General features: G+C 40.4%; 1 protein-coding gene across 1 annotated transcript in view; it reads left to right on the top strand.

Annotated features, from left to right (window-relative positions):
* Positions 1-18385, top strand: part of NOX3 (NADPH oxidase 3) — a 57107-nt gene that overhangs the window by 10617 nt on the left and 28105 nt on the right. Inside the window, exons 6-9 of the mRNA XM_004440705.2 lie at positions 2154-2335; positions 5734-5863; positions 10908-11000; positions 12810-13063. Of these exons, the coding sequence (XP_004440762.1) occupies positions 2154-2335; positions 5734-5863; positions 10908-11000; positions 12810-13063 (659 nt within the window). The remainder of the gene's footprint in view (positions 1-2153; positions 2336-5733; positions 5864-10907; positions 11001-12809; positions 13064-18385) is intronic.

Here is an 18385-nt window from a genome sequence, read left to right on the forward strand (position 1 = left end):
ATAAAGAAGGTCAAGTGCCATCTAAATCCAGAGTTTATAAAGTGGATGTCTTCATTGTCAATTTGCAAATTGTTTGCTGGGTCTCTTCTCCTGTGTCATATTTTGGCACACATGTGAATAGCTGGTTTGCCAAATCAGATACTGAGCAAAGTAGCTAATTTCATAATGAGACCTGCATGGCTAGTGACATCCTTAATTTAGCTGTGTGTGCAGAGCAGCAGCACATGTGGGGAACAAAAAGAAAACTGAAAATGTGGCCACAGAAATCCACCTGTAGAGAAGAAGACATGAAGACGACATCCTCTCGCTTAATCCACCTCCTACCTCTTTCTTCCTGGTTGACCTAAACCTTGGGCCAGGTACTACCATATTGAAATACGCATCCAGTATGTTGGTCAGGCTAAAAAAATCTGTATTGCTCAAGAGGAACCCTAAGACAACACATTCAAGAAATGGAAATCTTTTCATTACCATCTGGGTTATCTCTTCAAGTGACCATTTTGCCCATGCAACCTTATTTGAAGAAGCAAAATTCAAAGTCTTTATTGGGGGAAATTCTTCCATGTCTATGTCCTCTAATTATCCTAAGATGGTATCCAATATCAGGCTATTGATCAAGTAGAGCTACATTTTCTTAGCCTACAATAATTAGAAGCACAAGTTTCACAGTTATAAATGAAAACTACAGATGCCCTAAGCCTGTGGGAATGCCTTTGAGGTCACTCAGCTGAGCCGCATCATTTCTGGGGGCATCTACTGGGGTTAATTCTTTTCCCCACTAAGGCTCTGGAAAGTTCATTGCTACACACACCCAAGAATAAATCACAACATTTCGAAGAGATTATACAGTAAATAGTATTTATTATAAATACTATTGAAGCAATTTAACAAGATGATTAAGCTACTCTCAATATAGTTCTTTCAAAATTTTAGAAGCAATATACTAGGTAAGTACCAATTAAGTTTAGGAAACCCTCTAATTTGGGGTATTTGGAGAAAGATAAGTATCAGTAACACAAAGTATACTTTATAGAGTATTTCTAAAGAGATGCAATGGGATTATTTTAGAGAATACATTGCAACTCAAACCAGTCTATAAATATGTTGCAAGAAAAGGGAAGTGGGGAGTTGTTTTAATAAGCAAAGAAGAATGATTTGAAATTAGTACATCATATGATGTAAATGGATTTCTAAACTGCCTGAGTACACTTGAGAAAAAAATCTTTTAGATGTTTTAAACATGCCCCTTTCAATTTTATTTCCACTGTTTGCTCTATGAAGAAAAAGTAAACAGCGGAGAAGTCCCTGTCTCAATTACCTCGAGATCTCAAAGCAGCTCAAATTAATGAGATTTTACTGACAAAAGATACAGTGTGAGTTTATTGAGCTCATGGGCATCTCAATGATAGTGACACAATATATGAATACTAATGACTTGGCAAGAATATGGGAAACTCACAATAAAAACAAAACACTTTGTGATTCTTATTCTAAACCGTCCCCTACATTCACGGGTCAGAATTCTGGCCTTTTGGCAGTGTCTACCAGATAAGAATAGCTGTATCTTTATTGATCACCTCGGATTTACGAAGCCTTATTCCAAGCCTCTTGAGCTGGCATGAAAGAAATGCAAGTCATGAGCCTTCCAATTAAAAAGCAAGATCAAGGAACAACTACCAGGGGAACAGAGTGTGCAGACGCTTTATTAGGAATGCCCCTAAGGGACTTCTCAAAAAAAGTGTTTATTAATGTTAAAATGCAATTAAGCATGGGGATCCACATTTTTATTTTAAAAATTAAAATCTTGAAACATTTATTTTGCAGTATTTCTCTTTAAAATGCATTTTCATATATTGTCCTAATTTCAACTCAACATAGTAATTCAGACATGAAAATTGATTTATAGAGAAGAAAAAAATGTAATTCATGAAATGACATTTGATGAAATTTGAGCAAAGCAAATGTCTGCCATCAGATGAGGGAAAGGAAAGGGCAAGGAAGTCCCTTTTTGAGTTGTGTGGGGACCATTCTTGAGGCTAATATGCTTCTGATTAGAACATTTTGAATTGCTTCCTCCTTGGACTCTCAAGTATTGATCCTAAAATGGAAAAGTAGAGCCAAAATATTAATGTCATGTCGTTTGTTTCTTGTAGAACACAACCACTGAGTTGCTAACAACAATTGCGGGTGTTACCGGCCTGATGATCTCTCTGGCTTTAATCTTGATCATGACCTCTTCCACCGAGTTCGTTAGACAGGTCTCCTATGAGTTGTTCTGGTACACACACCATGTTTTCATCATCTTCTTCATCAGCCTGGCTATCCACGGGGCAGGGTAAGTCCATACTGTGCTCAGTGTGTGAGACTTTATCTCTGTGAACCTCAAAATAATCTTCTAATGTCCTTTGGATGGAGGAACATGACACACAGGGACTAAAGGACACCTAGAACGTATGAAAAAGCACATTCACTGTGGCAAATTCACAATGGACCTTTTTCAGTAGTACTGAAAATAAGCGACATGAGTGTGGTGAAGTATTATATTTATTTTTCCTAGCTAACTCTGTTGGGGAGTCTTGACATCTTTATAAGATGCAGGAATTTTAATGAATGCTGAATGACAATAGATATATGTTTCATTCAGCACCTGTTTCTGCAATCCAATTTATGTGGGATTAGTCAGGATATATATTTTTGACACCCAGAATTCACTTCTGTTTGACCAAAAGGAAACCACTAGGAAACCCCATGTGTGGGATGGGATAGTGTTTGAGATGGCCTGTCTGACTTGGGCTCCACTAGTCATCAGGGTGACCATGTTCAAGCCCTTTGAATTCTCTAGACTTCAGTTTCTCCACCTGACATCTAGGCTCAAACATCCCATAAAAAGCTACTCTGGCGTTCAACACCTGTCTAATACTGTTAATCTCTTCATCAGGAAGCTGGAGTAACACCTAAAGTATAGCACCCTCAAATATAATGCTTTCAATTCTTTAAATAGCAACAAAATAGCTCTGGACCAATTAACCAATTGATGTCTACAAAATAGTTTGCCCCACATTATTTTATAAATGGATGGCTTTTTTTCCATGTTACAATTTTCAAAGCACATTCATGTGCATGACTAATTTGACCCCAACAACAGTCCTGTCCAATAGAGGCAGTGCTGTTATCCCGTTTGATAAGAAGGAAACAGATGTTCAAAGGGTTAGGTGATTTGCTCAAGGTCCCAGGATGAATAAATGGCAGAGTCAAACCTTGGATGCCAGGCTTCAGACAACCAAACCTTTATTCATAACAGGCCTTGAAGGAAGGGTCTTCACTTTCGCAAATTAAACATTCCTGGACACCTACAAGGGTGTGGTTGGTGAAATTACAAAACCCTGTGTGGCTTGCCAGCAGCTCTTCCTCTGCCTCTCACATCAGCAGAATACCCTGTCCTGCACCTTGTTCTCCCACCATTGCAGAGTGCAGAGGGGACTGGTACTGGAGGTGGGTTTCATTTCTGCCCAGACCTGGAAAAGCAAGTGCATGGCCTCAGAGACTTCATGGCCTAGCAAGTCACACAGGACACGGTGACTGTGGGTCCCGTGCAGGACCCTGTGGTAGTTCTTCTGGATTTGCCCCTCAGCAAGTCAACTGCCTCCTCTAATCTCCTTCCTCACTCTAAATGTTCCTTCCATCTCAGCCCCTCACTCTTAGAAGGAGGCCGTACTTCTGCTGCTGCCACTGCCTATACCTGATTAAGAGTTCCCCCACCATCCATAAGCTTGTCTGGTACACAAACATTGTGGAAGGGAGGATTGCCCCTGGGGGCGTATTTTACCCTAAAATACTGCCCATCCCTCTGCTAATCCCTAGAAACCTAGTCAGTCAATGTTCACATTTATGCTGCTGCCTGGCTAAAGGCTTTCTTGTCTCTTTTAGCTTTAAAACACCTGCAACTGGCTCTTCTGAATGTGTGATCCGTCACCCTGACTTTTGTATTTTGGGGAGTGGGGTGGATGCTGTGTAGTCCCAAAGCATTCCACCCCAAAGACTGTCAGTCCTTCCTTTCTCTGCGGATTCTTCTCCCAATGCAAGGGTGTTAACCCCTGTAGGATAAGAAGCTCTTCATAATTCACGTGGGTCTAGAAGTCCTCTTCACAAAAATTATGCGTGCACTCCCCTGATCCTACCTCCCCTGCATTCATACCCTGGTGCCTTGTAGAAGCACAAGAGGATTTCAATGGGCAGTGTTTCATTGGAGATATTTTTTAATATCCAAATAACATTTCACAAGATGAAATTTTTTGTCATTTTAACTTAGTTGAAAGGCTTATTTTAGGATAAGGGCCTCATTTAATCTTCTCAGCTTGAAGTATTCTACAGCTACTGTTTACAGCAAAAAGTAATTTGCAAATTCTATACAAAATGCCAAGTAAAGTAGGATTGTTGGAATGTGTTAAAGCCCACTAATCTTCCTATTATGGGATGGCATAGAAGAAGACATTAAAAATTTTTAATTTTTAAAAAGATACTGCAAAAAATAAAAAATAAAAAGATACTGCATTTGTGGGACGTTCTGAAATTTCTTTAGATAATATAAGGTATGTTGCCTAGAACCTGAGAATGAAGGTGTTAAAATTTACAGATTCTTTTCCTCTGGCTTCTATTGATTATTCACCCTTCCCATGTCTGGGCATCATTTGCTCGTGGGATTCACAAATAGATTTGTTCATCTAACTCAAAGGGATGTTATCAAGTTTGGATGACTTCCATAAAACAGACTGGGACAAAGGCCAAGATGTCAGTTCTCCAGGCTGTTTCCAAGGGCATTGCTCTCCCTCCTCCCACACCCTAGGATTCAAAAGGGGCCATGTTATTCCACAGGCTACCCAGAACCTGAGCCTCTGTGATGCTAAAGTTTCTCAGTCTATGAGGACCATGTTCCTCAAAAATAAATCATAAACACGTAGCAACTGAACAAATCCCAGATATGTGACCTCAATGTCTTATGCTTCACAGCCTGTGCACCAATGAGTAAACCAAGGAACTTGTACCAAAGCAACTTGTCAAAGAGCAGTCAGTACTGCATTGTGGCAAATATGATATAGCAGGATTACAGGACTCTTGATCCAGTGCTCCATTCATGAAGGCCAACTTCCCTTTTTGCTCTCAAATTCATCAAGATAGTCCTGAGGACACACTGTACACTGACCTGTTTTGACCCTGTCAAACACTAAGCCTGCTGGTAGTCACTGGGGAAAAAAGGTACCATTATTCAGAGCACTTCTTCTGACATCTTCGCTTGAAAAGTTCTAGGTGATCAGAAACAAACCAAGAAGGGTAGAAGTTAAATAAATCTGCAAAAGACCCAAATAGTACAAAGTTAGCCAATTAGGCCAAATCAGCAATCAGGACGAGATGTAACCTAATTAAATTCAACAGTCTACGAAAGGATGTGTTCAAACAATTTCCCTTCATTATGAATTCTCTAATATAGACACTTTCAATTTAACACAGGATACCACAGAGGGGCACTTCTTTTCTGGGATCTTCAAAGTTACACAAAGCTTCTTAAATTCCCCTTTATAAAGATGCTGAGGGAAATGAATGACGGCCCAAGTTTCAAGACAGTGGAAGTGTTATTCCAGAGCCCACTGTAGAATATAAATCTGTGGTAGCACAAGGCTGCACAAAATCAATTTAAAATTTTTGAGTTTTGTTTTGTTTTGTTTTTTAAATGGCAAGTCGGATTGTTCGAGGCCAAACTCCCGAGAGTCTCTTGCTGCACAATGTCACCTTCTGTAGAGACCACTACGCTGAATGGCAGACGGTTGCTCAGTGCCCGGTGCCTCAATTTTCAGGCAAGGAGCCTTCGGTAAGAATGAACCCAGGAGCTTTTAAAAATAGCTGTCGCCACAGTTAAAATAACTCGAGCTTTTATGTGCTTCAAAAAAAGAACAGCCCATGTCACCACTAGACAGAACCAACTCTTTATTAAGTGTGCTAATGGAGAAATCGAGTTATGGATAATTTTAAGGGAGGTTTAATGCCAAAAGCACTCTGTCCATTTTGAAATGTGTTCTTCTACTTACATTTAAATATGGATGTCTGATATTGTGGGAATTCATAGCACAGCAAGCACCATAATGTCTCTGGAGGACTTAGACAGGCATTGCCTCATCCCTCCGCTCTTAGCAAGTTCAGCTCCCTGTCCCCCTGCATAAATGCCTCCTCCATTCTGAGAATTAATAGCATCACTTCTCAAACGAACATTAAGCAACAACCAAATGAGAATCGTGCCCTCTTTATAAGCTTGCCTTCTTTCTTAGTACAACTTTCGGGAATGAAAAAATTGGACTGTTTAAATGGATTTACTTCCTGTTCTAATTAAGCTCCCATAACTGAAATGATGACAATGTTAGCCAAAAAGGGACTTAATTAATTAGAATCCATGGTAATGTTCACAAGATCCCAAAAGTAAGGTTTCCTGGGTATGCTGTAATCATTATAGCTGGTGGCATAGGTAAATAGAAATAATAATCCTATTTGGTCTCTTCGGTTACCTTAGAACAATGCAAACCTTGGGACAGCTGGATAATGCATGAAAGAAAATAAATGAAGCCAGCAGATTAAAAGTAGGAGGAAACAAGTGCCAAAAAAGATATATCATAAAAAAATGGAATAATGGTATAAAATAGTGGGGATTTAGGAAATTAAGCCATCAACAGATGAGGAATATAATGATTGACTTTTTCTAAAATCCTCAAGCATATTAAACTAAGCTCTGGATTTTAAGAGTGAAAACTGCTAGGAGGAATGTTTAAAACAGAGAACTGGAATAGATGTGCCCATTAGACTGTGGTTCTTTTAATGGCCAGTATAGATTGTCTCTGTCTTAAACTCAACTATCGGTAGCCACTACCCAGCCTGCATATTAATGAGGAACATGAATGCCTCTCTAAAATTTTCAGCTACAGCGTCTCCATAAAAAAATCAATACCCTCCCACACCTCATGAATACAGACTAGAGCCTGCTCCCAGCAGCGTACGCTGACATTAATTATCATTAGAAGGGGGGAACTGGCCCATCTCTCTGTTCACTCTCCTCCTATACCTCCTTGCACACCCAAACATGTTGTCACTCTTTCCCATTATTTTTAATGGATCCTGATTCAAAGCATGTGTGGGCTGTGCAATTACCGCTTGGCTGAACTGTACAATATTCTCTCTGATGTCTTATAGACACTGAATCCAAAAGGCATCCCAAGGACAAGGAAGTGTTCCTGCACTTCACTTCACCACACGCACCCGGGCTGTGCAAGACTCCATCTCTGCCTCTTTGCCTCTCTTAACTGGGTGCATTTTCATGGTGCTTTTATCGGTAGAATATTTATCAATTCACCAATTCAGCGGTGCACTACCCCCATGTTAGGACTGAGAATGCTTTGTACATCACCTCATATAAATGGAACTGATCAAAGGAACCAATTATATCTTGCAGTTCACTTCTCCCCCACGTGTCTCACTTCCCCTTTCCACCCCTAACTCAGACACACAGAAAACTCCAGATTCTAGAATTTCTCATGCAATCCATTTTCAAAATATGCCTGGTCTTCCTTAGGCAAAGAAGCGCCTTATTTCATTTAACTACAACATTAACAAATAATAATAATAAGGCTGACTTTTTTTAATTACTAGGGAATGATGTCAATGGTATAGAGAAAAGCTTTAACTGAGATAGAGTCAATCCTGCAAACTTTTCTAAGTGCTATTATATAGCTGACATTGCGCTAGAGGCAAGATTCAGAGACGTGGTTCCTGCCCCTGGAAATCTTATTGTCTAGAGAAAGAGGCCGTTCATAAACACACACATAAAATCAAATCAAAGCCAGCTTGTTCTTATTTTCTGGTAGGAATGAAAAACCAGGAGTGAAAGTGGAGGAAACAAGTTTCATTACTGTAGCTTTTAAATCAACATAGTTTTATTTCTATCATAAAATACTCAATGTACCATGACTTTTTGAGTATTTTGGAGAAGAAAAAATAAAGCTAAGAATCCACAGAGTGTTTTAAAGAAACTTAGCCTTAAAGAGCATTAAAGAAACTTAGATACTAAATAGTTCTACCACTTTATTTAATACATGGAGAAATTGAGGCCCAAGGAGTTTTAATTTCTTACCTATGGTTACAAAAGCAAATGTCACAAAGGCTTTCCCAGTAAAGCCACATCAAGGAACCAGGGCTCCTAACTGTGGGCATGAACTTTCTTCTCTACACTCTTCAACATTCGTTCTGAACCTCTGACCTTCTCCCACCTCTCATTTTGTCAGCTCTCTGCTGCTATCTGCAAGTACATATATTATGTTTATGTCTGTGAATAAAGCTAAAACATTGAAGAGCTTGGAGAGTACCTAAATAATAATTTCCCCCAGCTCTCCCATTTTACCAAACAGAAAATTTGAACATAAAAAGGCCCAAGATTTGCTAAAAGGCATACGGTGAGGGATGGTAACCCCAAGACCAGAAGGCAGGTCTTCTGAGACCCAGCCCAGGTTCTACCGCCCCACATGCCCCTCCTGCTCTAGGGCGTGGCCTCCGTCTTGTCCTTACTCTTGTCTGTCCTGGTCATCGCTGCTAGAATAATCTTCTAATACTCACCTCTGGACATACCTCTCCCTCACTGCCTAACTTCCTGGAGCTCCAGGAGCATCACTGTAACTAACCTGGGCTTTCTCCTCCTAGAGGGGTTTACATACTAAAGTAGAGATAGAGCCAAGGATGGATACCTTCCATTCTCCTTCCCGACTGACTGTGTAAAGAAAAATAATCCATTCCATTGTATCAACATGGAAAAATCAGAGACCATGACTGATTTGACACCACCGAGATGAAGTGTGTGATGTTTAAAACTTTATAAAATGGATGTGGAAGATTATTTGTAAAAATACATACAGAATATGTGAATGTTTTTGCATATATCTCTCTAAGCTCATATAGAAAGAATTGCATTCTTGTTATCATTTCTGTAAATATCCAAACCAATTCTCAAAACACTTTCTGGTTTATTCCAGCATAAGAGACCTAAGGATTCATCCCCTTGGTTCAACCCCATCCTTCATGTCTACTCCTTCATGTCTTTTCCCTTACTCTCCTCATCACCACCACCACCCCCACAGCATAGATGGACAAAAGGTTTTACTCTCTTTGCCATTCTGAACACACTGCTGAACCCCACTGGAGCAGAAAAGAATAAGTGGGTCAAATGGCTTTGTGTTGCCTGCATAATTGAGCCCTTATCAGGCAAACAAGAGGCTCCCAGGGAAAAAGCAGAGAGGGTTGACATAGGTGGGAAGAGGTGCCATACAAACAGACCTAGAAATAAACAAAAGAGAAACAGAAAAAACAAGAGAGATAACGGAAGGAAAAATAATGTTGAAGGGCTTGCGACCTGTCCGTGGAAAAGACAGAGCAGGATAAGTGGTAATGGAATGATGAGCGACCAAGATGGCAAGTCAATCAGCGAGGCTTTACTGAAGGTCTGAGTTCAAAAGAACGAGACGCCCTTCTTGCTCCTAGGATAGAATAGGAGGAGTAAGGTGGGGTGGATTTAGAATACCAGGGAGGGAATTTAGGGAAATTAGGAAAAGGCTTGAGTTCTAGTCTTAGCTCCCTGTCATATAGCTCTGTCTCCCAGGCAACTCATACTCATTCCCAGAACATTGTGTTTTTTCTTCTTTTTTTTGTTTGTTTATTTGTTGTTATTGTTTTTGCTTTTTCTTCTTTAAATGCAAAATCAGGCTAAATTTCCAAGAACGCTTAACATCCTGAAATTCAATGAATTCATGAGTCTCTAATGTTTTGTAAAACAAGTGTCAGTATCTATGTCAGCACTAGACAGAAAGAAGAATGATGACATGGTACATGCTCAAGGGACACATCGGGGCCCTGGAAAGAGCACAGGCCACGTGGTCAGGCCCATCTTTACTGTGCATCTTATTGCCTTTGTGACTCTGGGCAATTTGTGTGATCTTGCTGACCCTCAGTTTCCTCTGCTATAAAATAAAGAGAGTACCATATGCCTCGTAGGGTTGTTTGATATCAGACCTAGTATAAGTCTTCAGAATTTTTAAGTTCCCCTTCTTTCCCTTTTAGGGGAAGAAGACACCTTATGCTGTGCCCAACACTTGGTACAAGGATAGCCTGCTGGTAAACTATCATCGATAGTGCAGATTATACTCATAAAAGGTTAACGTAGGATGTAACTTAAGAATGGAAATGTTCACTGTCACAATTCTCTAGACAGTTGTTGAGGCTTTTGTTTTGATTCTAAAAACCTAGATTTAAAATACTGAGAAACCAACTTTATGTTTTATTCTAGATCACAATTGGCTGTGTATGTGTTGTGTGTGTGTGAGTGTGTGTATGTGTGTGGGGGTGGGTATGTGTGTTTCTTCAGGCAAACCCCCAAGTTGTGATGCATTGTTGGCCCAAAAAATTACCATTCAAAATGTTTCTATTTAATTTCCCACATCCTCTGTTGGCTCAGTAATTTAGTAAGCCTTTGACTTTGGCCGAGTTTGGGAGCATTTATGACCCTATCATATGTAACATAAACATCAATCTGCTTTCTTATTTCTTTGCAAATTCAATTATTTCTAATTACATAAAGGCATCATTGATCAAGTAAGCATAAAAACCAATACAGAAGAGTTTAATCTCTTAAATAAGCTTGTAGACTTCAAGAAATAATTGAATGTTATAGTATTTAATACAAGGAGACATCTTTGCTGTTGATAACTGACCCAAAGTTAAGGGAAAATGTCCAAACCCCATCACGTTATGTATTGATTTGGTTCAAATTGAAAATATTTGGATTCTATTTTCATTTCCATTTCCTTTCTTTCTGCTGCTCTCTGCAGGCTTGGAAATGGGTTTTAGGCCCGGTGGTCTTATATGCATGTGAAAGAATAATTAGGTTCTGGCGATTCCAACAAGAAGTTGTCATTACCAAGGTAAGCATGTAGCTTTATTTCTGAATAAAAGCCTGAGTGTAGACTAAAATTTTTTATTAGCCCAAGTTTTTAATTTGCCATTTTTACTGCAGAATTGTCTGTAATTTAGCGGCTCATCTTGTAATAATTGCTTGTATCCTGCGCATCTTTTAGTGTGACTAATTTTACTGAAGATAGGGATCAGGGTTCCAGACTAGTACACAGAATTCTGATAAAGGTTATGGTACAGGACTGGAATCATCTGTATTTCTCTTTATTTCTGTTTCTCTCTAGGAGGAAAAAGACAAGGGGACTGAGTACGCTTTACATTGGTCATAGTAACCTGTAGTATAATCACTTCCTTCACCACATAAAGAGATGGATTTTGCAAACACGCAAATGTTATACATACATTTTCAAGCACACGCTCATACCTGGAACTTCTGAGCCAAAGACACTCTCAGGTTCAAGAGCAAGAGGAGGCTCGGGGGGCTTCAAAATGGAGAGGAAGGACGTATAAGGAGCTCTACTCTAGCGAATGAGCACTCCCCTGGTAGCGTTTTCTAATCTTGCCATCCCTCCTCACAGCTCTCCCATTTATACCTCGTGCTGGAGGAAGATGGGAGCAGATAGACAAAGAATACATGTCTAGGAGACTGAAAAGCTACCAAATACTCTCCTCCAGTTTTACAAATGTCTGGAAGAAATTCTCCACTATTGCAAACCTGTACCGGTTTGCAAATATAGTATTAACCAAGTACGATATCTCTTTAACTGTCTTCGTGAAAGCAGATGCAAAGAAATTGCTTCATATTTCTGTTTTAAGCTCTTTCTCTGTTGCTGTTTTTAAGTTAGGCACCAAAGGATGTCAGGCCGTATCAAAAGCCAGACAGTAAAACTTCTAGAAATCTGCTAGAGCTGTTACTAGGGAGACAATTTAATAGCAAAATCAGAATGAATCTCAATAGGGAGAGGAGAAACAGCACTAATGATTAAAATGCTGTGAAAATCTCTTCTGAATGGAAAAATACTGCCGCAGAATCTAGACGTTAAATTTTGTTCCCTTATACCTCTTGCCGCAGAAGACATGGGGGCCTGGAGAGATTTTTCAGAAAACAAGATGGAAATCTAAGAAGGGAAATTAGTTCTTTCTCTCTGATAAGCAGCAAGTTCTAAAGTTCTTATAAAGGTGACAAGAACCTTTACATAATGCTTCCTACATCTAAAACTCAGAGCCTAGGCATGAGCCTGGGCAAGACTTGACTAAAACAAGGCAAAACATTTGAGAGTGAGTTTGAAGATTGTTTTCCGCTTGGAATGAAGAAATTCCAGGGTTAATTCACAAGGGATTGAGAAAAGATGCAGCTCATTGAAAACAGACAGGACCTACATTTTTAAAAGGTGGAGATAATTCTGTGACTATTTTAATAGTCACGTTAAATGCAAAGTTATTTTAACAACTTTAAGCATAATTAAGTGCTATGTGTGAGACGCTAGCTTATATTTTCTTGGGTCTGGTTATCTGTGCTAAGAAAAGCTTGGCCATTTGAGACAGAAAGTCACATGGTGGGCCTCGTGTTGCACCCGGGTGCAGCTACCTAAATTTTAGACATAGCCCTGTGAAGGAGATAAACTTCATTCTTGCTGGAGCTGCCAACCCAGACATGAAGGTGATGGCAAAGATCGTTGGCAGCTCATAGCAAATGGTATGTATAAATGATACCTTTAAAAAAGCTGATTTAAAATTTAAAACCCTTTGTTGGAATGAAGGCCATTTTCTTATTATTTAACCTGAGTAAAGAGACCAACAACGCTCTTGCTCTGATTTAGGTGGTCAGCCATCCTTCTGGAGTCCTAGAACTTCACCTGAAAAAGCGTAACTTTAAAATGGCACCAGGGCAGTACATCTTGATACAGTGCCCGTCCATATCCTCACTGGAATGGCACCCATTCACCCTCACCTCGGCTCCCCAGGAGGACTTCTTCAGTGTGCACATCCGGGCAGCTGGCGACTGGACGGAAGCTTTATGTAAGGCCTTTGAGGCAGAGGGACATGCCCTCAAGGAGCCCTGGAGACTGCCAAGGTTGGATCCCATTTCCTTTTTATCTATAATTTAGAATATTATAAAAGTAAAGTGTTTTAGTGTGCCAACATACTACCAAATTCAGCACTATCTTTATTCTAGACTTTAAGCTTGAGTCCATTTTTTAAATTTGAGAATCTATACCCAAAGTAAAATTTAGTAGATTTCCAGTAGAAGCAGTACATTTCTTTAAAAAACGAATGTTCAACAAAGGCAGGTGATGATCCAGGGAGACGGAGCATTTTGCTTTCCCAACTCCAACACATCACTTGGCTAATTACACGCAGCCCGCAATGAGTAAGACAGCCCTGCGAACTTTTGGTCGTCACAGTCCGATGTTTTTAAATTATATTTGTAAATTTTGTGAAGTTTGGTCTTCATAAGAAGGATACCTCAGAGTGAGAATTAATCTGGCACACCCCATACACTGGAGAAAGAGCCAAACCATTACAGATTGAAGGTCATAAAAGGACAAAATGATCTGAGAGTCAAGAAAGTTAGTGGTGTCATTCATTCGGTCAGTCCTGCATGTGTGTGTGCAACAAGTATTAATTAACCTCCAGTATGTGTCAGAAATGCAGAGATGCAAAACATTGCCTCCATTATCTAGGACTTCAAGAGGTCTAATGGAATCAACATCGACATGCAAGCAAATGATTTAATTTTGCTACAAGAGAGATGTGCAGAGGGTAGATCTGAGAAGGGTGGAAACGCAATGATGCCATCTGGATTCGTTTCCTAGGCTTGTCGTAACAAAGTACCACAAACTGGGCAGCTGAAAACAACAGAAAGTTATTCTCTCCCAATTCTGGAGACTACAGGTCCAAAATCTAGGTGTCAGCAGGGCCATGCTCCCTCTGAACCATGGAGGGAAGACTCCTTCCTTGCCTCTTCCTGGCCTTTGGTGGTCTTCCAGCAATGCCTGGCATTCCTCGGCTTGCAGATGCAGCAATTCAGTCTCTGTCTCCGTCATCACGTGGTGTTCTCCCCTCCTGTGTCGGTATCTCTGTGTTTCTGTGGCCTCTTCTTAAAAAGACACTAGTCATACTGGATTAAGGGCCCACCCTCATCCTGTATGACCTCATCTTAACTTGATTAATTACATCTGCAACAACCCTATTTCCAAATAAGTTCTCATCCTAAGGTACTCAGGGTGAGGACCTCAACCTTCCAACTGGGGACACAATTCAACCCACAATAGCATCCTATTCAGAAAAACCTGGGCACATGACAGAAATCCCAGTGTAAATTACCTCTCCTTGGTTCCTTTGAGTCAACAATGGCTTAAAGTCGAGTCCCGCTCTGGCTGCAGGATTACCCAATAAGCATGCAAACCCATGTTTAGGATCCCAGAAAAACAGGGACACATACAAAAAAATGTTGAGGAAAACATTTTGGAAGAATTTGATACTTCAAAGGAAGCATCAGGAGAGTCCTTCTCCTTCCATCCTTGGAAGGTATCAGGAACTACCAAGCAGTGGCCACTGCCATAAGAATTTGAGTGAGGAATACCATGAGGAGACACTTAGAATGGAACTTCCTGAGGGCACGCCATTGTCTGGCCACCTCCAAATGTCCCGTCCCTAGAATGGTGTCTGAAACGTGGTGAGTACAGAGTACATATTTAAGGAATGAATGAATGAATACCTGTGCCCAATATAGGTGCTTAGCTCGTTTACTTTAACAAATATTTACAAACTAGACACCAGAATAAATTTAAGGCACAGATTCTAACCAGCTTATTGTCCCTCTTTCCCCATTCCCATGGGATACTGAACTGTCACTATGTAGCACTGAGATTTGTTGTGTTTAGTGAGTTGGGAGAGTCACACCGTGCCTTCATTTCAAACATTGGAATTAAAGAGTGGTGTGAGAACAAACCAACTAGAAATATCATCTGCTCAGATCAGAGCTCCAAGTCAGATGACAAGACCTGACTATTCCATTAAAACATTTTCCTTTTTGTCATGGAAAAGAGACAATGTAACAGAATTCTAAGGTTCAGAATGCAGTGCCAATGCTTAAAATCAGGAATAAAAGTACATACACACACACACACACACACACACACACACACCGGTCCCTGCCTTGGCAATGCCAAGGTGGATACCTTCATTCTATTTGCTAGCCTGGTCTCGGCTCTGGGTGTATGCAGTCATCCAGTCTATCAACCAACTCTCCTCTTCACAAACCAGCCAGTATGTCAGACGATCCCCCAAAAAGAACTTAGTACGTGTTTCTCAGAAGTCGGCGGGCTTTCTATCTGTGGAGTGCATTGTCAGATCAAGGCCTAACATGATCTGGTCGCCCAAGGCCTCCCTGGGCTCCCTTGCCCCACCCCCTGCTCCCTTTTTGCACTCAGCCATTCCTCCAGCCTTTTTTTGAAATTTTTTTTCAATCATTTTATTGAGGTCATAATGGTTTATAACATTGTGTAATTTCAGGTGTACAATATTATTTATCCGTTTCTGTATAGACTGCAGCGTGCTCACCACCAATAGTCTAATTTTTATCCGTCACCACATATATGTGCCCCTTTACCCCTTCTGCCCACCCCCCAACCCCCTTCCCCTCTAGTAACCACTAATCTGTTCTCTTTATCCATGTATTTGTTTATATTCCATATATGACTGAAATTATGTGGTGTTTGTCTCTCTCTGTCTGGCTTATTTCGCTTAATATAATACCCTCAATGTCTATCCATGATGTTGCAAATGGGACAATTTTGTCTGTTTTTATGGCTGAGTAGTATTCCATTGTATATATATACCACATCTTCTTTATCCATTCATCAGTTGATGGGCACTTGGGTTGCTTCCACGTCTTGACTATTGTGAATAATGCTGCAGTGAACATAGGGGTGCATGAGTCTCTTTAAATTGTTGATTTCAAGTTCTTTGAATAAGCACCCAGTAGTGGGATAGTTGGATCATATGTTATTTCTTTTTTTAATTTTTTGAGAAATCTCCATACTGTTTTCCATAGCGGTTGCACCAGTTTGCCTTCCCACTAGCAGTGTATGAGGGTTCCCTTTTCTCCACATCCTCTCCAACATTTGTTGCTTTTTGTCTTTGTAATTATAGCCATTCTAATGTGTGTAAGGTGATATCTCATTGTAGTTTTGATTCGCATTTCTCTATTAATTAGCGAGGCTGAACCTCTTTTCATGTGCCTGTTGGCCATCTGTATATCTTCCTTAGAAAAATATCTATTCATATCATCTGCCCATTTTTTTTTTTTTTTTGCGTGGAAGGTCAGCTCTGAGCTAACATCCATGCCAATCCTCCTCTTTTTGCTGAGGAAGACCAGCTCTGAGCTAACGTCTATTGCCAATCCTCCTCCTTTTTCTCCCCCAAAGCCCCAGTAGATAGTTGTATGTCATAGTTGCACATCCTTCTAGTTGCTGTATGTGGGATGCGGCCTCAGCATGGCCGGAGAAGCGGTGCATTGGTGCACGCCCGGGATCCGAACCCGGGCTGCCAGTAGCGGATCACGCGCGCTTAACCGCTAAGCCACGGGGCCAGCCCCTCCTCTGCCCATTTTTTGATCGGATTGTTTTGTTGTTGTTGTTGAGTTGTATGAGTTCTTTATATATTTTGGAGATTAACCCCTTGTTGGACATATGATTTGCAAATATTTTCTCCCAGTTGGTGGGTTGTCTTTTCTTTTTGTTGGTGGTTTCCTTTGCCTTGTAGAAGCTCTTTAGTCTGATGTAGGCCCATTTGCTTTTTTGTTTGTTTGTTTATTTCCCATGCCTGTGTAGACATGGTGTTCAAAAAGATGCTGTTAAGACCGATATCAAAGAGTGTACTGCCTGTTTTTTCTTCTAGGAGTTTTTTGTCTTTCTTCCACACCAAGAATACTTTCCTTACCGCCTCTGTCACTGCTATTCCCTCCACCTGGAACACTCTTCCCCAGATCTCTGCTTGGCAGGTCCACCACTTCCCCCAGGTCTCTGCTCAAAGATCTCCTTCCAGTGAGGCCTTTCCCTCCCACCTCATATGAAACAACAGCCTCCAACTGACACTCGGTCGTCCCCACGCCTCACGCTTTACTTTATTCTTCTCCATTGTACTTATTACAACCCGACACACTAAATATCTGCTCGTTTATTCATTTACCATCTACCTCCCCACACTGAATGGAAGTTCCATGAGAAAAGGGACTTTGTTTGGTTCACTTTGTTGTCCCAGTGCCTAGAACAGGCCCTAACTCTTAGATGGCACTCAATAAATATTTATTGAATGAATAAAAATGAGTAGTTGTAATTAGTGCAGCTTCCCTACATTTATTAAATTCATTTGATCTCTGCCTCTATATGTGTGTAGGCATACACATTAACAGTAAAACCCTAGAATATCTAGAATTTGTTTAAATCGTCAACATAGAAAGAATCAGAATTTTATTGGAGTTCCTTGGATGATTTTACCTCTCGATATTGTTTTAATTTTGAATTACATCAAACATGTTGGGGAGAGCACCATATTTATTTTGCTGTTTTGAACCCAGAAAGGATTTAATTCGGCACCAGGAATCTGTGAGGCAAAGAGCCCAAGAAGAGAAGCAAACCTAGACAGAGAGAGGGAAACTTCTTCCTCTGTACCCAGGAAAAAGGGAGAGAATGTGGCTCTTTTAAAAGCCACTACCTTCTGAAGTAAAATGGAGGAATTTCTCAAGAGTTGATACTAAAGTTTTCAGCAATTTAACCTGCTGCCCACAACCAGGGGCTCCAGCATCAGACAGCCTGGGTTCAAAGTCCAGCTTTGTGTGTGATCCTGAAGAATGTATGTAACACTGTGCCTCAGTTTCCTCATCTGTAAAATGAAGATGATAATCATTGTACCTAAGGCTTTGTTTAGGATTACGTGTGACAGTCCCTGTAAAGCTCTTAGCATAATGCATAATAAAAAAAGTTAGCTATTATTATTAGCAAAATAAGAAAGGTCGCCTGCAACAGAGATGACAATGAAAGTGCTGATCAGACAAGGAGAACAACGTGGATGAATAAAGGCCGTGGGTTGGGAGGGACAGGACAGGAGGATGAAGAGGTGACTGGGGGATGCTGCTGACTATAAGCAACGAGGAACAGCGCGATGCAGAAGCTGGAAAGGCCAATTGTTTTCTAAGCTGCATTATTAAACTTGGTATCCACATCAAAGAGGGAGCAGCTGAGTAAACTTGACAGTCAAGAATTTGTGCAAAGGAAGCCAACTCAGGATTGTGAGACGTCTTGAGAAATGAAGAAATTTTGGTCCAAAAAAGAAGAATCGATTTGTCGTGATAGCTATGATCAACTATTTAAAGGCCTGAGACGCAGGAAAG

Source organism: Ceratotherium simum, chromosome 38 (genome assembly GCF_057802395.1).
Source record: "Ceratotherium simum simum isolate JZ-2026a chromosome 38, ASM5780239v1, whole genome shotgun sequence".
Classification (NCBI taxonomy): domain Eukaryota; kingdom Metazoa; phylum Chordata; class Mammalia; order Perissodactyla; family Rhinocerotidae; genus Ceratotherium; species Ceratotherium simum.